The 25,114-nt window shown below is 38.8% G+C and overlaps 1 protein-coding gene across 2 annotated transcripts in view; it reads left to right on the forward strand.

Moving 5' to 3' along the window:
• The window catches only part of RC3H1 (ring finger and CCCH-type domains 1), a 76,890-nt gene extending 51,909 nt beyond the window's left edge, over positions 1–24,981 (forward strand). Inside the window, exons 14-20 of one of the 2 annotated variants that reach the window (XM_042463235.1) lie at positions 1,008–1,160; positions 7,477–7,690; positions 11,266–11,356; positions 11,456–11,585; positions 15,412–15,567; positions 16,132–16,238; positions 17,177–24,981. In XM_042463235.1, coding sequence (XP_042319169.1) covers positions 1,008–1,160; positions 7,477–7,690; positions 11,266–11,356; positions 11,456–11,585; positions 15,412–15,567; positions 16,132–16,238; positions 17,177–17,330 — 1,005 coding nt within the window. In that variant the 3' untranslated portion in view covers positions 17,331–24,981. Of the gene's footprint in view, positions 1–1,007; positions 1,161–7,476; positions 7,691–11,265; positions 11,357–11,455; positions 11,586–15,384; positions 15,568–16,131; positions 16,239–17,176 lie in introns of both variants that reach the window. The other variant, XM_042463234.1, reaches the window with a different exon arrangement.
• The last annotated feature ends 133 nt before the right edge of the window (positions 24,982–25,114 follow it).

The raw sequence follows: 25,114 nt of genomic DNA on the forward strand, positions 1-25,114 counted from the left end.
GAACATCAGGACCACCAGGACATGATCAGAGTACTCCAATCCCTAAAGCAACATGGCGTCCTCGTGAACTGGAAGAAGAGCTCCCTTGTCCTGTCCTAACAGATTCAGCATTTAGGGGCAAAGTTGGATACAGTTCAGGATACAGTCTTTTTGCCCCATGATCAGATCATCTACAGCAGAGATCCCCAAACTTAGATGACAACCCTAACACCCTCCCCCCTCAAACACATATCTCTTGATAATAGGTCTACTGTTCTACTGTACTTTCAAAACAACCCATCTTCGTTGCTGCTCCCTTTGCTACCCAGTCAGCCTAGAAGCAGCAAACAAGTAGCGGGCTGAGAAGCCTGTCACCCATGCTGGCCTTGCATCTATAGGATGTTTCAGCCTTTTCTGCTGGGAAAAGGAATATTGGTTCTTACCTATGATGTGTCCATATCCAGCAAAGAAGGCCCAAACACCTTACCCATCCTTGGGTCTTGGCATTAGAACCTTGGATCTACCATGTGCAACTGGACACTTGGATTTCTAACTAAACACTCTACTCAGACAGATGGGAGAGGGATTATCCATGGCTAGTGTACTACCACTGTAAGGTTATTCAAGAAACACCATTTATGTTGTGTTGTTGCATTGTATCATATAAATAAATGCTAATGTTTTTCTAGGCGATGTTAACTTGCATGCCTCTACTGGTTATTGACTAGTTATTGACTGAGGGCTTGCCCCTCCCACATGGGATCAAGGAGGGTCTTTCTTTTTTCTGCTTATTAGGAGCAAATGGGAAGTGCAACCCATTCTGTAGGATGTTTGGGCCTTTTCTGCTGGAAATGGACATATCACAGGTATGTATTAACATTGCATTTTGAAGCCAGTTCAAATATTTAGTAAAGCCACATAGTATTATTCTTGTATTCTTTCATTTTTATTGCCATTACAGTAATTCTGAATGCCAAGACAATGCTTCCTTTCCATCATTTATATTGATGGGCTCTGTTTTTATACAGTTCATGGATGAAGATTTGAAGGTAGCTGGCAAATACAAAGGAAATGATTACAGCCAGTACTCCCCCTGGTCATGTGACACCATTGGCTCCTACATTGGAACCAAAGATGCAAAACCCAAAGACATTGTGGCAGTGGGACTTGTCGAGATGGTGGTAAGCATGAAACGAAGATCTAACAATGCTAGAGAGAATGTGTGTTGTTGATAGTACATCACCAGAATTTTATATTGTGATCAAAAAGGGCAGATTGCAAGGTATAAACCTGTGCATACAGAGAATTACAGATGCAGACCATCCATTCCTGGAGTGATTATTTTTAATAGGAGGTATAAAGATCTCTTGTTGTTGTGTGCCTTCATTTTGTTTCTGACTTATGGCGACCCTGAAGCAAACCTATCACAGAAGTTTCTTGGCAAAAATTTGTTCAGAGGGGGTTTGCCTTAGCCTTCCTCTGAGGCTGAGAGAGTGTGACTTGCCCAAGGTCAGTCACCTAGTGGGTTTCTGTGGTTCCATAGCAATTCAGACCCAAACATCCGGAGCCCTAGTCCACCACTCAAACAACTATACCACATCCACTGGGTGACTGACCTTGGGCAAGGGTCGCCATAAGTCAGAAACAAAATGAAGACACACAACAACACCCAAGTTTCAGGTGTCCTTTTCCCCCTAAATTCTTAGGGCTCAGTTTAGAACTCTTAGTTTAAACCACAGATAAGGAAATTTAGCTGTGATGTCTGAATTGATAAACATTTGTTTTCAATTACCTGGCTTGCAAATCAGAATTAGAAAGTATACTTTAAAGTGTATTCAAAAACAGTTATTTGCACTCACATAGCCTCTGATATTTGAATGAACAAATTATAGTTACACCATGACTTCACTTTCTAAAAGAACAACGGAGGAGTGAATGAAGCTGAGATCTGGAGAGACATTTGATGAAATTGCTGACATTTCTCTAAAGTATGAGCTTTCTGTTTAAAAGCAATGCTTGGGTTCTAACTGATGTGTGATACCTAAATGGAGTCAAAATTTAGTGTAGTATTTTCTAAACTCTCTATTGCAAAAGAACTGCTGATGTACTGTGAAAAATAACTTAAAGGCTTTTGTGAGTTCAAACTACCCATGCACAGAATAAGTTCTTCGTGATCTCTTTGACTTACACAGCTGAGGTTATCCTGCTATCGCACCATGCCTCTTTCAGAACATTCTAAACATTCTGAAGCATTTGGCAGTAGTCCTACCCATAACTTCCTGCCAAAACCCACCAGTTCTTTTACATCCATCTGCCTCATCAGAAACAGCATTTGTGTACTTCCATTGGAAGAGTTTCATCCTTTCTTGACTTATCAGCTAGTCCTTCAGTCTACTTGAATACTGCTGGCTTCCTTCAAGAAATGTGTTGAATGCGGCACCAGGATCCCAAATCAGGTTGGGAACCTGAAATGCTTCCAGTGTTTGGGCAAGTCCCATGTTGTTGGCTTGTGTGTGCACTGCTTGGCCTTTTATCACAGGCTAGATGTAACAGGGATCTTCAGCTGAAGGCTCTCTTGTATGAACAGGCCCTGAAACTGCAGGAGACTGTGTGTCGACAAGTCCTTTGACATCAAGGGAGGATGTTCAGACTCTTGGTGTGAACCCTCGACCTCAAAATAGGACAACATCAACAAGTGTGGAAAGGAAGCCAATTTCAGTCTCAACAGCTGTTGGGCCTTCCAAACATAGGGCTAAGTGTTCATGGTGGAGACTATTTGTACACCAATGAAAAAGGCCCACAATAGTACTGACAAGAAGTCTACACACCATCAACCTTGGGCAGGTCTGTTGTTGTGGAGATGCAGTCAGTGCACAAGCACAAAAAGAAGAGGAAATTGAAGGAACACACTTTTCCTCAACCTTCTTCCTCTGATGCTGAAGCTACTATGGTTGTATATATACTGTGTGAGCATGGGAATGCAGGAGTGATTTGCATGTGTATTGTTCTGTGCTGATGGCTGGCCTCAGGCTGGGAGGCTAATGCAAAAGAGGATTAATGTCTGCTAATTGGGGATCATACACATGCAAATCACTCCTGCCATTCCCAGCCTCACATTGTGTGTGTGTGTGTGTGTGTGTGTATATACACACACTTTTTTTCCAGGCAAGCATTCTCTGAAGATGCCAGCCACAAATGCTGGCAAAACGTCAGGAAGGAAAATTTCTAGAACATGGCCACATAGCCCGAAAAACCCACAAAAAACCATGGATGCCGGCCATGAAAGCCTTCAACTTCACCAGTCTTTGTTCCTGCCTTCTCTCCATTTGCACACATTTTCATTGCTCCATTCCAGTTACCATTATGATGATTTTCCCTTTATGTCTCTCACTCTTTCTCTCTCTCAGTCTCTCTCAAACATCTTTAAAGCCTGAAGTCCTTAAACTCCTTCACCCTTCCTAACTAGTCCTGTCCTGTAGACTAGCTTTCTTCTTCGCCTCAGGTCATTTTCCTGCCCTTCGCCACTCAGGGCCATGTGTAAAGGGTGCAATGGAAGGAAGTTTTCAGTCAGTTAGGGTGGTTCACCCATGCTGAAGAAGAAGCAGGCATCATCTGACCTCCCCCTGCCCCTGGAGGATAAAACAGGGCAGTATAAGAGGGACCATTTCTCCATGCTGTGACTAAGGCACACCCCGCATACCCAGTCTGGCATGGGCCAGAGCTGCAGACAGAACAGCAATAATCAGTACTGGTGGCAGAGGATTGTTCTCTGCAGCCGGGACAAGAAGGAGGCCTTCAGAGAATCTCATTAGTCCCTGACCAGCAGGAAGATCTAGTGGAAAGACAAAAGAGACTGGGGGAGCCTGTGCTGCCATCTGACAAAAGCGCTGTGGCCCATATGGAGAAGTGGACAGACTAACCCACATTTAGATGTTCCTCCCCTTTTCACAGGAAATGATCATCACACAGGTGATGGAAAGAGACAAATGGCTCTTTCCCCACTGCCGGTCTCTCCAAAGCATTGCACAGTAGTTACTGAGATTATCTTGATAATTAGAATAATGACCTCATTTTTCTGGCCCAAAACTTGGGTCGCTCTCAGCCTCTTCCTACAATTCCCTCACCGTATTGACATTGCCCCCATTCTGCTCGATGTTGCCCCCGTTCCACTCGTGTTCAGATACAGTTACAACTTTCTCTTAGCTGTATTACTGGAGTAAACAACACCAACAATCCCAGCATGGCAGTGATCATGGTCATAAAAATTATAGCTACTACAGGTAAAGATCTCCTTCCTCGAATTCCTATTATTCTGCAGGAAGTTCTTCAACTGGTGAAAGCTATTCTGAGCAGTATGGTCGCCACTGTGGGAATGAGGTTTATTTGACCCGATTGAAGCGTAGATGACATTCAACACATACATTCAACAAGGTGAAAGAATGAAGGTACGAGCATCCAATAAGGCCAGTACTGCTCAGGAGCAAGCTCTATCCTGAGCGTTTCCAGTTCAGGATGTTATGGCAAAGTCCAAAGGCAAGACTCTGCATTCTGCCTCAACCATAGTTGTATTAAGCCAGATTGTCCAGCTTTCCTCCACTTCAGGAACGTCAGAGTCAGGTTCAGATTCAGACTTTGTGGTTGTGCCCTCAAATTTGGTGCCATAGACTCATCCTCGCCAACAGATGATGTCAAGGTATTTGTGGATCAGCTGCTTCAGATGGCTAAGATGGCCATTCAGGTGCAAGAGCAACAAACTCCAATTGAGAATTGTTTTTTTCACCAGATTCAATCACAAACCACCATTTAACGATGTGCCTTTTCCTAATGTAAGTTATTAATAAGTCATGGTCAACCTCGTCATTGATTCCATCCATGTCAAATAAGTTAGAGATTACAAAGTGGATTATTCAACCTTTCCTCCTCTGGGGCAGCATCTGAAACCATAGTCGATCATTGTTTAAGCTTCACACTGTCTGCATTTGACACCAGTGGGCAAAGAATTCAAGAAGCTTGATGCTCTGAGGAGGAAATTCTATTTGTCGGCTGCTCTCATCTCCAAGATCTCTAACCACTTGGCTTGTATGGGAGCATACATTTAGATCCTGTGTCAAAAGATGACTCTGTTTCTGAACAAGCTCTTAATGAGGATCATTGAGTGGCTCTCTCCTGTAGTCCAAAGCTCATAAACTGGTGGGTCATCAGAATATGACCTCTTGTCGTATTATGGACTGCGGAGGTAAGGTGATGCCTGGTGCAGTAGCTCTATTGCTATGCTTGGCTCCATGCAACAGGCTTCTCCAGTGAAGCCCATGCTGCTTTAGATGACCTCCACTTTGATAGGTACAGTTTCTTCAACTCTGAGACTAATATCAGGTTGGAACACACTCATAAAATGTGGTTGACGGTAAGGAAGTTCAGTTTCAACCTGCTGGTCTAATCATCTTCTAAATACAAGTATGTTAGCTACAAGTATAGATGGTCTTCCAAAAGGTCCTACAGTACCTCCAGGTTGAGATATTGTTGCAGTTGCTGACAAGCTGCTCCAATTACTCAGAAGTCATCCAAGCCAGAAGTTTGAATCCAGGCAGATGAAGAAAAAGTCCAGTGACATCTCAAAATGCTGGGTTTGGCTTTCTGTTGGATGACACATCAGCAGCTGAACTTTCCACAGCACCCTGTCCTGAATGTTCTAGAACCTATGCCCACTATACCACTAATGGCGTCTCCTCAGTTCCATGACCAGCTCAAAAACTACCATCAAGCATGGAGCCCCATCACCATGAATTCCTGGATTCTCAACATGATGAGGCAAGGCTATGACATCAAATTAGATTCCTATCCTCCAATAGGATTCTTCCGATGTACCACTTCTATCGTTCTACTTCAAGAGGTAGATACCATCTTGCAAAAAAAAAGTTTTGAGCTGGTTTTCTACTGATAGAAACATCAAGGTTTCTTTTCCCGGTACTTTACCATCACCAAAAATGATGGAGGTCTGAGGCCAATTTTGGATTTGAGAGGCGTAAACCATTGCATTTGTCCATGTTGCTTCAGGGTGGTGTCTCTTAACTCTTTCCTTCCTTTAATGCAACCTGGCAAATGGTATACAACTCAGGACTGAAAGATGCCTGTTTTCATGTTTCAGTTCGACCCTTTCACAGGAGTTCTCTTTGTTTTGCCAGGGGAAGGAAGACATACCATATATATTTGTGTATAAGTCGACCTCATGTATAAGTCGAGGGCAAGTTTTGATAAGTGGATAAGTTGAGGGCCAAACTCAGGGGCATGTAACAAAGAATCTAAATGGAGGGGGGGACACATCACTTCACTCCCTCCTTCTCCCTCTCTGGACCTCTCCAGAGGGTCACAGTCTGGGCATGCAAAATATGGACACAAACCTCCAATTTCCCTTCCTTCCCCAGAAGTTTCCTCAAGGCTTGCAAAAAAAGGGAACAGACACCTCCAATTTTCCTCTCTTCCCCACAACTCTCCATCTCAAGTTTGAGCTTATTCCTCAAGGGCAGTTGCTGCCCCCCATGCTTTCCTGGCTGGTGTTTTGATCAAGGACATTGGCTGTGCAGCTGCTTGATTCCAACCTATGAATTTTATTTCACATTACAGAGTTGACTCGAAGTCTTGAGTCATTATCGTCTTTGGGAAAGCTGTTCTTTGGTCACTCCTTACATGAATGTATTGTTGCATTCTACTTGTGTAACTTGTTGCTGAATGCTTTTGAATCCACCTTTATTTCAGTACTGTGTTTTACATTTTTGGAGCTTTTTTCCTTTGAAACCATGTTGATACTTTCATATTGTTGTATGACTGTTGGGGCAGGGGGTTGTGGTGCATGTTGACTTTGTTTCAGTAAAGTTAGCTTGTTTGCACCACAAGTCTTGCATCCTACTTCTTGTAGCTTGCTAGTCTCCCAGTTGTGTTAAGTCACAGCGTCTACAAAGAAAAAGGGACAGGTTGTATACCTGTAAGTATAGTTCTTCAGGTGGTCATCTGTGAACTCACTCAATCCCACCATCTCATTGTGTCTTGCTGGTTCACATGGATGGCTGCATCAGCATTAATTGGAACTGGCGGGTTTTGGTGGGAAGTCCCTTATATAGGGTAGCCAGAGGTGGATGGGGCAACTGCCAGTTCACTTCATAAAATTCCACTCAACCTGTGCTTATGTTTAGTGCTGAGTTAAAATGATACCCTTTGCCACTCCATTTGCAGGAAACAAGATTTGGGGAGGAGGTCAGCAGTTAGGTAGGTGTTTGCTGAACCAGAAGAAGGGTGTGAATTTATAATTGACTGTCTTCTTTTCTTTCCTCTCACTACCTCTCTGGGTAATGCTGCATTCTGGTGAAGAAATGATGAGTCTCACTGCTTATAATAATTACTAAAATATACTTGTTTGTACAGTAAATGTGAAATGAGAACTGGAAAAAAGTAGCTAAAGTAGAGAAGTTTATATATCTCCTGTTTTTCTGTCTGTCTACCCAGAACTTAGATAGCAAGGGGATGCGAGATCAGCGGCTGGATTTGCAAAGGAGAGCGGCAGAAACTGGTGATGACGATCTTATTCCATTTGGAGATCGTCCTACTGTATCAAGGTTTGGTGCCATCTCACGTACATCCAAAGCAATGTACCAGAACCCTGGTCCCATGCAAGCCATGACAGTTCAAGGGGCTTCTACGAAACCAGTTAATATTTCAGGTATAAAGTTTATGCCTTCCAGGTCTTCCTGCACCCCAATATAATTGTTTACACCAGCACACACCAGTACTTTGGCTCAGTTGTGATAATGGACTGCTTTAAGCATAAACTAGCTAGAAGTGGAGAACAAAAGAGAGAATGGTATGAAATAACTCCAATTACCCTCTAACTACAGATAATAAACTTAGGAGTTAATCTTGAAGCTTCCTCCCTACAGCTTTTCACTTGGAGGTCATTCTTTCTTCTCTTCTATACATACTGTAACTAAATAGTCCCTTTTTCCATACACAGCACAATTTAAATTGAATGGGGTTTACTGTATATAGACATAGACATAAATTTATACCACTAATCTCTTAGTTGGCTAGTCTTTGTTCTTTTGCTCCTATTTCAGAGTTGTTTCAGGTTTTTTCACCACTTCCCTGGTCAGTAGTTTACAACTACTGTATGTATGTATGTGCCTTCAAGTCAGCTTTCAACTTATGGTGAGCCCATGAATTTCATATGGTTTTCTTAGGCAAAGAATATTAAGAGGTGGTTTTGACAGTTCCTTCTTCTGAAGTATCTCGTACAGCACTTAGTATTTGTTGGTGTTCTCCTATCCAGGTACTAATCTGGACTGACCCTGCTTAGCTTCCAAAATCAGAAAGAATCTGGAACCATTAGCGTATTTAGGCCCTAGTTTGCAATTATGTGTTATTAAAATCATACAGTTGTAATTTACAATTTTTTATTATTTTAATATTCTTTAGTATAAAACATAAAATCAAAACATACAACCTAACAAACCATACATATTACATTTAAAAGTTTAACAATAAAAAACACTACACATTTAAACAAATCTTCCTTACTTTTCAAGTTATACTGATATATTATAATATAAGTTTTTCTCTCTATAGAGTATCAAAAAGAAAAAAAATTCTGCATAATTTTAAACAGAACAAAAATAGTGTCATAATTGTAATTTGGTGCTTTTCATTCCTGTACATCTATACACTTTGTAGTTTTTTATTAATCCAGCCCAAATTCCCAGTTTTCTCCCCTTTTATTTTTCAAGTAATAAATCAAAGGATTCCAGTCATTTTTGAATTTTTCAATAGATTTCTTTTGCAGAATTGTGTTAATTTATCCATTTCCATAAAATCAATCAATTTATATAACCAATCTTTTACATCTGGAGATATTTTTTTCTTTCCACTTGGATGCATACAACATTCTAGCAGCTGTTGCCATGTAAAACATTAATCTTCCATGTTTTTTCTCTATTTCCTCTTACTGGTTAATACTTAACAAATATCTTTTAGGGTCTTTACTTAATTTTATCTTTAAGATTTCTTCCATTTTTTCATGAATTTTATTCCAATAAATCTTTGCATACCTACATTCCCACCATAGATGATAACAAGGTGCCCGTTTCTTTTTCACATTTTCAACACAAATTATTCAAATTTTTATTCATCTTAGCTAATTTGTACCGGGTTAAGTACCATCTGTACTGCATTTTGTAGAAGTTTTCTCTTACATTTTAACTTAAAGTATAGTTTATTCTTTTTGTCCATGATTTTTCCCATTGTTCCAAATTTATATTCTGTCCAATATTTTGGGCCCATTTTACCATTTGGGGTTTGACCAAATCTTCTTCCATGTCTAATTTCAGTATTGCTTTATAATATTTACTAATTTTATGATTATCTTCCTACTTAACAATTTTCTCAAATTTCAAATCTACTTCTCCAATTTCATTAATTTTTTTGTCCATAACAACTCTTTCTCTAATTTGTAATTTACAAGTTTTGAGCTTCATGCACCTCTTCCTCAGACTGAATATTTTTGTAATAATATAGCAACAAGCTAGGAAATATATTAATATAAACTCTTACCTAGGGTCCAAAGAACTGTATAGTAAGTTCTGTGTGCCCATACAAGGTTTCTTTAAGTGTTTCTTGAACCCATATGTTACATGGTAAATCATTTGAAAATTTGAGGAGAATCCAAAAACTGATGTGCCAAGTATTCAGATTAAAACAAACACCACTCACCTAGTTAACACAGTCCCTTTGGATATGGCTAAACTTTGGATCTCAGCCCTTTATTACAGCATTTTAAGTGGTTCCCAACCTTCCCAATGCCGCGACCCTTTAATACAGTTCCCCATGTTGTGGTGACCACCAACCATAAAATTATTTTCATTGCTACATGCAAATATGTGTTTTCTAATGGTCATAGGCAACCCCTGTGAAAGAGTCGTTCGACCCCAAAAGGGGTCCCGACCCACAGGTTGGGAACCACAGTCTTAGGCGACCCCTGTAAAAGGGTCATTCGACCCCCAAAGGGGTCCCAACCGACAGGTTAGGAACCACTGATTTACAGGGTGAATTGGATTAGAGCTGTCCTGTGTCATCTCAGAGACAAATGCAAAGCAAGTGGAAGAACTCTTTTGCAAAAGTGGAAAATAGGAGTTTGCCAAATCTCTCTTTCTCTTTCTCTAATACTATTTGAAATTCACAAAACAGGACTAAAGAACATAAATTTCAACCCATGTACATATATCCATTGTGTATGTTGTATACATATATTGGCAGCTGGCCACATGATCCTGGCACACCATATGTACTAAGGCAATGGCACAGAAAGCCACAGCCCTGAGTCTGTAAGACCAGAGTAGGGCGGTTGATGATAGGGTGACTTGGAGGTCTCATTCGTTGAGCTGCCATAAGTCAAAGTTGACTTGACAGCAGTTAACAAAAACAAATATGCAAATGGCTTATTTAATGACGGTGTACCAATTCCATATGTACTTCCTATGTACAGAAGGCAATATGAAGAAAAGCCTCTGTTGGTGAGTTAACTTAGGCCTGTTACAGACTGCCAAAATAAAGCTGCTTTGGGTCTCTTTGGAGGTATGCTATTTAAATGATGCATGGGTCCTAAGAGTCCAGAGGTCGCACCAAAGCCACAATCCATTCCTAAGCACTGGAGGGCAGCTTTGGTGCAGATTCTTAGGATGCATGCATCATTTAAACAGCATACTTCCAAAGAGACCCGAAGCAGCTTTATTTTGGCAGTCTGTAATAGGCCTTAGTTCTTCAATAGTGGTAGACAGCCAGTCTTCTTGTTCACTCTGCAAACTTCACTCTGTGTTGAAGATTTGAACAGATATTTTGAAACTCTCAAGCCATTTTCAGTCCTGTTCATGCACCCATTGGAACATTAGGATTTCTTTATCATTGTCATTCCTTCTTACCCCTTACACATGAAATATTTAATAACAGCTCTTTGATTGCTGTTTAAAAGAGATCAAAAGTATGACCCACAAATATTTTTGTTTTATATTTCCAGTGTTAAAAAGATAAAAGAAAATAGATAGATAACAGTGATCTTCTGTTGTAACATTTTTTCTCCAAAGTTAACATTGCATACAAGGCTGTCTTAAAAATACGGCATCAGTATCTGTTTTGGAATTATTTTAATATGAATAATTTTAATAAACCCTTTTTATTTACAGCGCTATATAAATAAAGGTTAATACTGTAATAATAATAATAATTTACACCTTTCCAACTGTCTTATAGATTACAATCCTTATGGATCACACAATACATGGGGAGGCTCGCCATATTCACCCCATCAAAACATACCTTCTCAGGGACGCCTTAGTGACAGGTAAGAGTATTTGAACCTGTTGGTCATTTATCTTTATTTATACCTTGAAAAGAGAGAACTAATCATGCTTATTAACAAAAAAATTCTTTGTCTCCAAAGAGAGAGATTGTCTATGACTGATGTGGCTGGCCATGGGAAGCCTTTGCCCTCCTCTGAAAGGGAACAACAACTTCGACTTGAACTGCAGCAATTAAACCATCAGATTAGCCAACAGACAAGAGGACTGGAGGTAGATATATGTTTCTCCCCCTATTTCTCTTCCTTTCTTCCTTTATAAATCAAGAACTGGATGTGAAACAGAAAGATAGCAGTGGAAATATAAATATATGCTTTTCTGAAGCATATACAGCGCGCCCATGTTGCAGTATATGCTGAAAGCTGCGCCGGAAGAGCCTGTTGCGCGCCCCGGGAAAACTAATGGGGCGCGTGCCTGTACCACCGTGCCACCACACACCACGAGTGTGAGCCCCATTAGTTTCTATGGTGCTTCAACATACACTGATTTTCCCTTACGCAGAGGGATCCGAAATGGATCCCCGCATAAGGGGAGGGCACACTGTATTTATAATGAAGCATATTACAGTGTGCCCTTGCCTTACACGGGATCCATTAGGACCCCACCCCTAACGGATGGGGCAGATTGCATGTATGCTTGAGCCCCATTGAAAACAGTGGGGCTCTTGCACACGGCATGGTATGAGCACCATGGGTACATGTGCTGTTTCCTCTTCCATCGCATGGCTTTCAGCATAGACTGAAAGCTGTGCATAGCGCGCCCGCGTATGATGTGGGAGCACTGTATATTCAGTAATTTTATTTCATTTTAGAATGATGGCCTTTTCACTGTTGTTTAGCAATTTGAAATGTGATTTTACATCACAATAATTACTGTATATACTCAACTATAAGTTGACCTCATGTATAAATTGAGGGCAAGTTTTGGGGGGGAAATTATGGATTTTGATATGACCTATGGATAAGTAGAGGGTAAAATTTAGGAGCATATTACAAAGGATCTAATGAAGGAAGCAAAGCAAAACAATGTCAAAGATGTTACAAAATGTTGACACTGTTTGTGCTCACTCTTAAGGCTGGATGGATGAGAAGGGGGGAGGGTTCTGCTTCCATGACAGATTATACCCCTTTCACCAGGAAATGGTTCCTTCTTTTAAATAAGGGTTAAGATACAGTACTTAAAATGACCTGTGGATGGCCTGTGGTTAAGATACAGTACTTAATATGACCTGTGGGGTCAATTCTTTGACTTAAATTTCTAGGCTTATACATGGGTATATGCAGTAGATATAAAATGAGTAACACAACAGTTGCTGGAAGACTGCAAATTCTGTGTTTGTCATTATATGTGTCCAACATTTCCTTTGCCTATGTGTGCATGCACCTGCACTGTCTCTCACCTGCTCTTGTGTTCATATTATTTCTCTCTCTCTCTCTCTCTCTCTGTCCTGCACACACATGTGTAGGGGCTCTAAATCACAGTCTTGTGAAATTAGTAAATTTGTTTCATGTCTCTGTTCTCCAAAGCAGTTAGGTACTGAGATACTAGGTAGTGAAGTTCCTGAATTTTTTTGTTTGTTTCTTACATATGTTGATTGATCCTTCCTTCTTAATCAAGTTATTGTAAAGTTGTCCTAGAAGTCATAACTGGATTTGATTTCTTGAGATGATTTACATTTCTGATAACAGCAATGAACCATAGTGATAACTACAGCAAAAGCAAGTACATTTCTGTACCACTTATCAGTGAATTTAAGCACTCTGTAAGCAGTTACCAAAAGTGTAAGCTAATTGCCCCTGTGATGACTAGTCCTCCTGTCAGTTGGAAAACTTCTCCTGACTACAAGGGTTAATCTAGGGGGAATTACTGTACATACTAATGGAGAGCTGACATCACATGCAATGAGCACAGCTACATCATAGCTGAGGGGTAAAGTGCTGCACTTGGCCAATTCAAACAGTTGGCCAGAGCGGCCCCCGAGTCATCAAAAAGTTCAAAGAGAGGGCTTTAAATACCCCTGTAGGACCATGTGTCCTTTGTTCTCCATCTTGGCTTTGTTTGGGGAAACCAGAGGCTTGTCTTTGTCCTCTGAGCAGCCGGAGGACCGGCTCAGGAATGCAGGTAGAGTTGGCAAGGAGCCAACTCCCTGATTCCAAGAACTCCAGAAGGACTACAAATCCCATCATTGTGTGAGTAGTTCAGGAACTGTGTTAGTCAGTACGTCTAGGTTTTTTTGTTATGTTTATCTAATAGCTTGCCTGAAATGAATATCTTTGTAACTGTGTTTTCTGACCTGCACGGCAAGGAGGCCTGGCATGAGTGATACCTTTCTATTCTATGTTATTTCTTTAAAATAAACTTCTTTCTTTTAAAAACATCTGCTGTCTCTGTCTGATTGGTCCATCCATCTGGCATGTGACCTTCCTCTCTTTCTACTTATATCTACCCTTCCTAGTATTATTGTCTTTTCTAATAATTCATAACTTCTCATGATATGGCTAAAGTACAACAGCCTCAGTTTGATCATCTTGGCTTCCAGGGAGATTTCAGGTTTGATCTGTTCAAGGACCCATTTATTTATTTATTTGGCTGTCCATAGTATTCTCCACACTTTTCTCCAGCACCACATTTTGAATGAGTTGATTTTCTTTTTGTCTGCTTTTTTCACTGTCCAGCTCTCACATTCATACATGGTGATAGAGTATACAGTGGCTTGGACGGTTCTAACTTTAATGCTCAGTTGTATACCTTTAGAATCTTGTTCAGTTCTTTCATAGCTGCCCTTCCCATTCCTAGTCTTCTTATTTCTTGGTTGTAGTCACCATTGTGATCATTGTTTGATCCTCATTATGGGAAATCTTTAACTATTTAACTATTTTGATTTCCTCATTGTCCAGGGTGAATTTGTAGCTCCTTCATTGTCATTATTTTTGTTTTCTTTATGTTCAGCAGTAAGCCTGCCTTTGCACTTTCTTCTTTAACCCTCTTTAGTAATTTTTCCAAGTCTATGATGTTTTCTGGTAGTGGCATGGTGTCATTTTTCATCTTCATCCTCCTTCTAAGTCTAAACCTGCTTTTCTTATGATACTTTCAGCATACAAGTTGAACAAATAGAGTGATAGAATGCAACCTTGCCTGACCCCCTTACCAATTGGGAACCATCCTGTTTCTCCATAGTAGCCTCTTGTCCTAAGTACAGCTTTCTTATCAGGACTATCAAATGTAGTGGCACTCCCATGTATTTAAGAGCATTCCATAGTTTTTTGTGATCTATAAAGTCAAATGCTTTGCTATAGTCTATAATGCACATGCTGATTTTCTTTTGGAATTCCTTGGGGCACTCCATGAGCCATCATATGTTTGGACCAACATGTTATGAGTTCATTTAGAGACAATCCAGAAAATACAGTGAACCTAGATAGGAAACGTCTGCATGTTTTCTGTTTCTTTTCTGTCAGTAATATAGTGAAGTTAACAGGCAATAGACCCACATACCATTCAGATAATACATAATTAATTTAAGTAATTCATTGCCACAAGATTTAGAGATGGGCACAAGATTGGATAATTTCAGAGAATTAATCTATCAATGGCTTATAGCCAGCAGTATGATTTTCAATATCAGCTTTTGGTATTATGATTATTATATTCTCCTACAGGAAATAATAGTACCTGACTGCTTGCTGGAGTGATCAAGACATTTCATTTGGTTTTGTCATTAGCCAGTTAATTTTTCTGGTTTCACATCTTGTGCACCAACTTGAAATTGAATGTTTTTCAAAAGGGCAGCATGTTTCATAACATATATTTCTGATGTGAAATTGCCTTGATATTCACTAATAACAGTTAGTAAAACATTTTTTGGAATAATGGCCAATTTGTAAATTGCTTATGAGAGGCAGGTAGGTTGCAAATTGTTTTGGAAACCAAGCAATAATCCTGAAGATTGGCCTGATTCCCATTATCTGCATGGTGTGCTCAGTTATGTATGTGCTTGGCTTTGTGCATTTAGGCTGTTAATAACAGGCTGCTGTTGCAGAGGGAGGCAAACACCTTGTCGAGTCAACCACAACCCCCACCACCACCACCACCTCCTCCTCCTAAGTGGCCTGGAATAATCTCAAGTGAACAACTGAGCTTGGAGCTGCACCAGGTGGAGAGAGAAATCGGGAAGAGAACTCGAGAGTTGAGCATGGTGAGTATTTTGTAGGGGAGCAAAAAGTATTTAAGCTGCTGTTGCTGCTGCTGCTGCTGCTTGGTGACTTGTAATGTTGTTGTTTTTTTAACTTTATAGGGAGGTGTCCTGATAGATGTCTGTTGCCACTGTTAGCTCATCTCAGTGATACTGAGACTGAAATAATTTGTTTAAAATATTTTGACCTTTGCAGTTTTGTTTAACTTCATAAGCAAAGAATTATACAGTTGAATATTGGTGGACAATGGCATTGACAACAAATAAGCCCATATACCTGCTCTGTGGCAGGTTGCAATGAAACAACACCCTTTAAAGGGGAATATTATTTAGACTTCCTTGGTCTTTGCAGCTTCATACATGTGTGTTTGGAAAACTTCATATCTTGATGAAATAGATAAGTACAGGTATGTCTAGGCTTATGTTCCCCTGCATTGTGGCTTTTGTGTGAGTCAGGCTGTATAATTTAGTCTAGTGTACTACAGTTATCTTTTTTTTCCTTAGGTGTGTATCAAGTTTGTAGAAGCTTTTCTAAATGGTAAATTGTTTTTCTTTTCCTTCCCCAAGGAAAGCCAGTCCTCACTGGATATCAAAAGCAAAGTAGGTGCCAGTAAGCAGTCAGAAAATGGACAACAAAGCAAGGTTCCAGCCGAGGATCTTGGAGTGACGTTCAGGTAACAAAACAGCCTTGTTGGTAGAACTAACTTAGATTGTGATATTATATGTTAGGCTTAATGCTTTAAACTTGCAGGTGTGATTGGAAGCTTGCAAAGCTGCAGGAAGATGAGAAAGAAAGAGAGAGAGAGAGAGAGCACTTGCTTCATCAGAATTCTCAGAATACTTTCCCCATGGAGACTGACTCTTGCTTTTAGTTGTACCATTCCTTCTGCCTTAGCAAGCTCAGCATGACAGTGGTTTTAGCACTTTAGAAATATTATCATGTGGGGCTGTGTTAAAACTAATAAATATACTATATCAGGGCAGTACAACCTCTGATCATACTTGCCTGTACTTGTTGTCCATGGCGTGGCTGATCAGCTAACATGGATAGTAAAATATCTTGTGCACTATCCTCATTTTCAAGTACTTGCAGGTAGCTCTTTTGAAGGGGAAGTAATTGCAAACAGGTTCCAAACAAATTCCAAATGGATGCAACATACTAGGCAAATTGAGGAAATGGAAATAAATATGCACTCACTTTTACAATGCAAGCAAAATACTTGCAAATGATATCCTCTTTTTATGTGTGATCTTGTTTTACTATATTAAAATTCATTTAAAATTTTGATAAAATTGATTTTGACAGACATGCTTCACCCTAAAATTAAACAATGTCAGAAATATGATTTGAAACCAGTTCCACTTCACTTCAACATACATGTTTGTCTTCAGTGAGAATTTAGGGCCTTTACTGTGACTCTTAAAGCTGTGTTTGCTGTTGTGTCACAAACTTCTCATCATAGATAAAGCCATATTATTATTATTAATGGGGGCAACCTGGCATAATAGAACCAATCACGTTCAGGTTCTGAACTTTATTCAGTTTCTCTCTCATCTCTCCTTACTCTATTGCTATTGATGTTCATTTCACTTTTTGGAATTAATTCCTCAGCAATGATGTTCCAAATGGATCAGCTTCAACCCAGGAAAATATTGGCCTTCTCACAAACAAAACTACAGCTCTGAGCTTGTCGGAGGATACTGAAGGGGGAGGAGATGACCAGGACACGCAGAGGACTGGAGCTGCGCCCACTTCTGCTCCCTGAAGGAATGAGAATGTCCCTCCACTTCTGTCAAGGGTTACAACTTCCCTTCCTTGGGACAATGGGAGACAATGAGCAAGAACTGCAACAACAGCAGGGCCTGAGACAATGTGCACAACACCACTAGTAGAAACAAACCCTGCACATAGTTCACATTAACACATTTTTTAATTAAAAAAAATGAAAATTAGCAGTATCTGCAAGCAACTCAGATTAAATTTGTTTTTGTTCTGTGAATGAACTTTATTTTAATAACTTTGGATGCCTTGGATGCCAGGGCTTTAAAAAACAGATATTATATATATAGACACACACACACACTCTGTTTGATTAATTGTATGATCTTAATGAGGTAGATTTTTTTCTTTTATTTTGGTATTATTACATACCCAGTGTATAATTCCTTCTAGGCCTCTTTTCTCCTCTCCATAACAGGCTCACTCACCATTGCTTTCTGTGAGTTAAAAAGAAAATAGGAAATGCGAGATGAAGTAGGAAGCTCTAAATTTCCTGTTCCTGTGTAGCAGAATTTTGGAAAGTAACTCTCCTCATAGATGCTAGATCCTGTCATTATCCATAATATTTTTAATGGTTTGATGCTTTAGGTTGTGAAGCATTTTACGTCACCTCAGCAATAGTAAATGTCATAGAACAGGAAAAAAAAACTCTCAGAGCTGAAATGGTTTTTAACTGATTTCTGAAGTGTGTAGCAGTGCTTAGCTGTTCATCTGATATAAAATACACTTTTGAAAGGCAGCACATGTATAGTAGCTGCATTGATGTGTAGATGAAAGACAACGACCATCTAAGTAGGATATTATACAAATCTGGAAATAAGTGTAGGATGGATTTAAATGAGATAAAGATGTGGGGATTAGGATGAGAAGTAAAGGTCACTTTCCTTGCTTCTTTTGTATGTCCAAAACAGCTTCTGCATTGTTTAGTGCATCTTGAGAGTGGGTGTTGAATGATATTATAATGTCAGGAAGCTTTGTCATCAGCACATGCAGAGAGCTGTTAAAAGTTTGATTTTTTTTTATGTGATGGTAAAGCGTAGAGATGAGAAATGCACACACCTTTACTTTGCATTCCCTCTTACAGTCTTGATTGTATCTAAACTTGCTCTTAGACGTTACTGACCCATTTTGAGGGGAAATTCATTGCACAGTCAGAGCCTTCTCTGGATAAAAGGGACAATTGGCCTCCAAGAAAATCAAAGTTCTAATTTCTATTTTTACTAGTTCTGTCTTAAAAGCAACACTCTTCAGGACCTACATAAGATGGAAAATCTTCTTGTTTCTCTAGATTCCATTGCTTTTATAACTGTTCTTCAAATGCCACTGTTGCAGGCTATGCAATTTTGACTTTTTCCTCATTCTCTCCTGTTTTTATATGGGCTGAGAAACTCTGAGTGGAAATCTTTTTAAAAGCTTCCATGCATCTTTTAGACTTGTTTCTATATATTAATTGGACTAGTAAATCTCAGAAAACACTGGCTATGTAATAAGTTGAAGCATTGCTTTGGTTGGGTAAAAGCAGAAGATTATTAATCTTGTTTTAGGTTATTTTTCTTCCCTTAGAGTAAAAACATCCTTCAGCTGTTTTGCATCTATATGATAAAACAAAATGGGGGAGGATACAGTCCTCTGTTGCCTACCAGTAGGAGAGTCCAAGCAGAAGACTCTTCTGAGTAGTGATTATTTAATTTGCTTAGTCAAGGCACCACGTTTATATACTATTTCACATTGAATTGGATTCTACCCTGCAGATCTCACTGACTAAAAATCTGATACACATAGTGGCTTGGGATTCGAGCATTCATTTTTATTTAAAAAATAAATAACTATGTATGTATATATACACAAACATATATATGCAGTTATATCTGTATATACACATATATAGGGGGGTATTTTAATAATTTTTCACATGAAGGCAGCTGTTATAAAACACCCGGGAGGTAGAGGCATTGAAAAGAACTTTCAAATGGTATTTTCTCTCTCTTCCACTTCTCTTAAACTACACTATATCATATATCAGAAATACTTTCCCTTCATTCTATCACCTCCACACCCTTCCATTAATGTCTGGTAGAATAACTTTTCTTTATAAGAACTGCTAGGTTGAGAATGTCCATCACAACTTTCCACTTTCTTAGCGAGACAGACAAAATAGTATCAAGAAAGCAATGAAACAATCAATCTGACTAACTTTCTTTATAAAGATTCTTTTTCATCTCCTTTCTCACAATGCAGTACATGTTTTCCATTAACCAAAAGCATTATTCTTAATATGATTGGCCTAGTCCAGAATATTGCTTTTTTTTATTTTAGAAATTTAAACCTCATATATTAGAAAGGAGATGTTTCTCTGTTCTAATTAGTGTTTACTAACTACAGGGAAGAGAGAATATAAATTTTCATACTGCTAAGGTGTGTATGTTTAAAGATATGTATTAATGTATAGTAACTATATAGAGCAGGATCATTCTTCAAGCCCAGCTGTTCCTTACCTACATGTGTTCATTAGCCCATTTCAAATATTCATATGGCTATGCATTGTACAGTACGCCCTTGCTATCCATGGGGGATCCGTTCCAGACCCCCCTGTGGATAGCAAAAAAGCCAAGAACTTAAGTCCTGTTCTTTTCAATGAGCGTGCATGCCTGCTTGCACCTTCACGTGCACATGCACTGCACCCATTGAAAAAGCTGGGGCTTGCTGTCTGCAGAAGCTCAAACTGTAGATAGCAAGCTCACAGTTGGCACAGGCATGCTGTATGGGCACATTTGTGGGCAAGGATAATACAGGTATGCACATACCTGAACTCCATGCTGTACAGTACATCTATTAATTGAAATATGAAGAGAATGTGTGAAAATGGTATTATTGACACAAGTGAAGAGGTTTTGCTATAAAATTACATGCTCAATGTGAGCTTGAAAATGAAACCTCTTAGTATTTGTCTCACTGCCTTCCTGTAGTTGTACTTTGTGTGCAGTGTTCTATTTAGGTTAATGTCCTGTTTACACAAGCAAATAGTTTTGTTTAACCTGTGTAAACCCCATTGATATTGGCTTAGTTTCCTGTTTTCTTTCTCCTTTTTTGGTGAAATGTAAAGGTGAGCACATAGCAAATGAAGAAAAGAGACGTTTAGGTGAAATGTACTGTCTTTTAAGTGAGAGAATCTGTATTAATATAATTCCCACCTGGCATTACTGTAATCTTTTTCTTGTGTCCATATACTAAAACTTTGCAGTACCATTTAATATGTGGGCAAGATAGGAATCCTTTCTTCCATGTAAGAACAAAGATGGAAGAAATACTAAGAAACAACTCCTGTGCAATAACTGAGTGGCTTCCTATTTTCTGAATCTTGAATTGAAGTTAGAAGTATATAAACTTTAGAAATATAAAATCAGCTGGAGATCCCCTTGCATCAAAGGAATGTTTCCCCTCATTTGTGGTTTCTATCCAGTGGTAGAATTCAGGTTGATGTTTAAAGTCCATAACATGTTTGGCTTTTGAAACCATCTATAATTTCCAAAATCTGTTTGTCTTGCCATCAGCTTCAAATCCTATCCTTTTGGTCACTGAACAATTCAGAAAATCTTTGCCTTCAATCAGTGAGGAAAGATTGAAACAAATAATACATGTGCATGTCTATGCCATGATCATAGGTGACTACTTAACCTTTTTTGTATATGAGCCTAGGTTTGTGACACACTGTTCTGTGAGAAAATTAGAATCAGACTCACAGCTGTGATTAGTGAAGCATTTTAGGATTAACACTTTCTTTCCACTGTGGTGTTTATTATTTTTCTTTTAAATTCCTTATTCACTTTAAACACTGCTAAAACGCACTGAGATGAATGAGATGTGGCCCCTCATACATAGCTGCTATTACATTGTAAAGTAGGCTTTGCAATCTGTCTAATTTAAAAACTGCTTGATGATTTAATGTCAAGCAAGTTTTATGACAGATTACAGGTAAATTTTAAAGAAATTAGCTAATGGCCCAGATTTTGGAATGACATTAAAACAATGACTAGGTGTATGCAGAAATTTAATTCCTACTCCCTTTCATGCACATTTAAAACATTTTTGTTCTTAGCCTATCAAAGTCACTTGAATGTTTTTGGCCACTAAGGAGTTGCAGAATGCATTCTGACTTTTCTATTCTTCCCTCTTGTCGTCTCATATGTCCTCTTCAGACATGCCCTATCATCTTCCCTGATCATATACCTGTTGACAGCTTGCTGCCTCAAAATATAGCATTCAGATGAATTTGCTTAGCCAATAACTTCTGTGAAGTTGCCTTTTCTAATGATGTTATTACTCAATGATGAACAATTGTGGTATTGCCCCTACTGGTAGGCAAATGAGGGGGTCTGTATAAATCTGGGAAAATAGCCTTTTTCTTCAAGGAGAGCCAAAGACTTGTATTTCATTATTTGTTTGTTTTTGTTTTAATTTTCCTTTTCTACTATTTTACTGGACTAGCCAGGCTGAATTTAAAATCTTGTGGTGTTTTATGTTTTCAGCTCTTAACGGTGATAGAAAAATGTAAAAGCTCATGACTGTCAAGCCTTACAAAATAGTGATGGTGAATTATAAGCACATTTCAGAAATGATGTGTTTAAGCATCAGCACACTTGCAGCCATTTAATCTAATACCTTTATCCATTTTTCAGCAATTCTTGAACATTCTCCCACTTCAGTTTACAACTATCAGAGAAAGGGCTTGTTTTTTCTAAAAACTGGTCTATTTAATTTCATTTTTCCTGCTTTAAATTTTCTATTGCAGCACAGTAAAGTTAATATAAGGATTTAAAAAAAAAACAACACCTGAAACAAGACCGAAAAATAGAAGTACCCTCAAATGGAATGAGATTTGCAGAAACAAATGCATACAAACACACTACATGCTAATTTTCCCAGATACATCTGTGGTGCTTTGCTGCAGAAAGTGTGCTAAGTTGTATCCTGGAAATGTGACATCTTATACTCATCTATCTGCTTGTCAAGCTTAACAGCAGCCCATCTGGTCAGAGACTCATCAATGTATTCACCATAAAGACAGTAGTATCTAAGTGAAAAAGCATTGTATTTACAGTTCTGCTGACTTTAAAAGCATGGGTTGTTTTTAAAAATAAGCAGTCCAAGGAGTTATTCTCCTAGCTATTATCCTCATTCTTAGCCATATCTTTCATTATGATCTATGTGTTTCTGTATTCTTTCTATGGAATTTACCTTTTTCGGTTTCCTGAGATAGACTTGCCAGGTTGTATTCTTGCTACCTGCCTATTCCTTTCAAGTTATGCAGGCAGCAGTATGTGTCCCCATAACCTGCATGCTCCTGTAAGCAGGACTCCTAATTTTACACCTATAGTCTATAGTGTATTGGATAGGAGTGGTGTGTATTTTCTCCCCTTCTCTCAGAACAAATGGAGGCAGACAGAACCTCCAGATTGTGATCTGACAAACCTACCTAGATCAAATGTCTAGATATTTGCTTTGTTTAGTATCTTTTACTAAGTCAAAAATTAATATTATTAATTAACCTCAGTGGCATTGGGGTAACTATTACCAGTAGTTATATTATACATCCAGTCTCCACAATGATTTGTTCCAGAAAACCAGAAGTAAAGAATTACACATTGAGCATATTTGGACAATATTGGTAATTCATGGTTTAGTGTTAAAAGCATGAATCACATCAAGAATCAGGCTCACATTTCCCTCTCAAGCCAGCCATGAGAGTGGAAGCTATTAATTGAGTTTCATATTAAATGCAGCTTGTCATCTTCTGTGAACCTGGCAAAACTCCGACTAATCTCTGGTTCGTTGAAATGCCAGCTGCAAGTTGTAGTTTATTATACTAGCTTCTTTGAATGAATTGTTGGTTAAAATGAACCACAATTTAATGTTTAGAAATTGTAGGTAGTCAATCATTTGTAGGACATGAATAGCAGCTAACTAGATTTTTTTAGAGGGAGCAAAACAAGATTTTGTGGTCATAGAGTAGGAATCCACAAAGCTCTACCAAAAGAAGGGTTCTTTCAAATTCACCATCACCCCAGTTTATAGCCTGACCTTGAGTTTTTTTGGAATTCAGTTTGAACGTTCGGCCGCAAGTCTTTGAAAATAGCACTCTGTGTTTTCCAGGATAACTTGTTGAGTACTCATCAGCTAATTAATTAAAATTAAAAAGTGACAAGAATTTTGATTTTGCCTAATCAGCCCAAAGATGGTTCTGTATTTACTAGAAGGATAGATCACTAGGTCCACATTGTCCCCCGCAATGGGGTTTCTGTGATATATACATTGTGTTGGATATGGCAGTAGAGTCTTGGCTGTTTTAATGAAATATTATTGCTCAAAAATTTTCATTTCTCCTTGAGATTTTGAGAGGCAGTGATCACTCCCAGTTTTCATTGTGATGATACATTAAGATTTTAATAATAGCTACAGTTATTAATTGATGACTGAATAGCTTCTGTTCTGATGACTAATATAAGTTGCCTGTGTCTAAATAACTTGCATATGTATGGCCACCTTGATGCTTTTTTTCACAAACAAAATTATCTAATTTTAGGTGAAAAATATTAACAGCTTGGGTTTTTTTCTAAAAGAAAAAATGTAATACTTAAAAATGCAATCTCTCTCTCTCTCTCTCTGAAAATTAAAGTATTAGACATGCTGATGTTACATGTATACATATCTTTATAAAACAAAATCCTGTGGAGTATTTGGTGTTTGCTATAAACAAAATTTGTTTGCTTTTGTGTATGGTAAAGTGTTGTGTGGCACAACTGTAAGTGGGAATATCTTTCACTCAAGTTCCACTGAATGTGTGGGATGAGTGCAAGAAGACCACCTCTGTGCCCTCTTGTTGTTAATGTTAGTTTGTTGTGGCAGACAATACTCACAAGTCTTTGGCATCCAAAACCAGATTGTGTAACTGGATCAGAATCCCACAACTGGATTTACATAGGCGCTCTTTCCAAGTGTAGCATTAGGTAAGACAGCCAGGGATGGGGAGCATGATTTACTAGTAATGCAAACTATGTTGCCAGCTGTCTTTACAGCTTTGTGTTTTAAGCTCTATACACACCCATAAAGGGATTCTCTGCTGCCTATTGTGAGTTTACAATTGCCTTGCAGTCTCTGCTTGCTATGTAAGCAGCCTCTTTGCTAACCATGTACCCCTTTCCTTGAAGGCAACCTTATCAGTAGCATGGTGGCATTTTTATTACTTTTCAAAGACTGGCAGTCAGTAATCTAGATTGTGCTCCTTATTTTTGTTCATCAAACCTTCTCCGCTTTCCCTTCAAGAGCCCCCTGGCCATTTCCAGTTGTGGAATTTCTTTATATGTGTGTGCATCCTTTATGGTTCTCTGTGTACATGAGGGGAGGGGGGATTAAGCCAAGTTTCCTTTGGTCTTTTTAGGATTGTACCAGTCTCCCCGAGACATTCTTAAGTCATTATCACCTTTTTGGGTGGAGTTCATTTTTTTAAATAACTTTTTTGACATTTTGGTGCATATATGCTTGGGATAAAGCTCATGTAATTTACCAATCGTATTGATTGTATGTGATTGTGCCCTGCAGAGGTATATTTAACAAAAAATAAAATAAAAATTTTAAAAAAATAGTCTTAGCTGATGCTGATAATAAAGACTCCAAGACAGATTTCAAGCAAGTTGGTGAATTTGCTTAAAGTTCACAGATTTTACCACTGTTATATCTCGCATTCTTTCCCTTAACCCTTTGTCTCCCTCCGTC

This window comes from Sceloporus undulatus, chromosome 4 (genome assembly GCF_019175285.1).
Source record: "Sceloporus undulatus isolate JIND9_A2432 ecotype Alabama chromosome 4, SceUnd_v1.1, whole genome shotgun sequence".
In the NCBI taxonomy this organism is placed as follows: Eukaryota; Metazoa; Chordata; class Lepidosauria; order Squamata; family Phrynosomatidae; genus Sceloporus; species Sceloporus undulatus.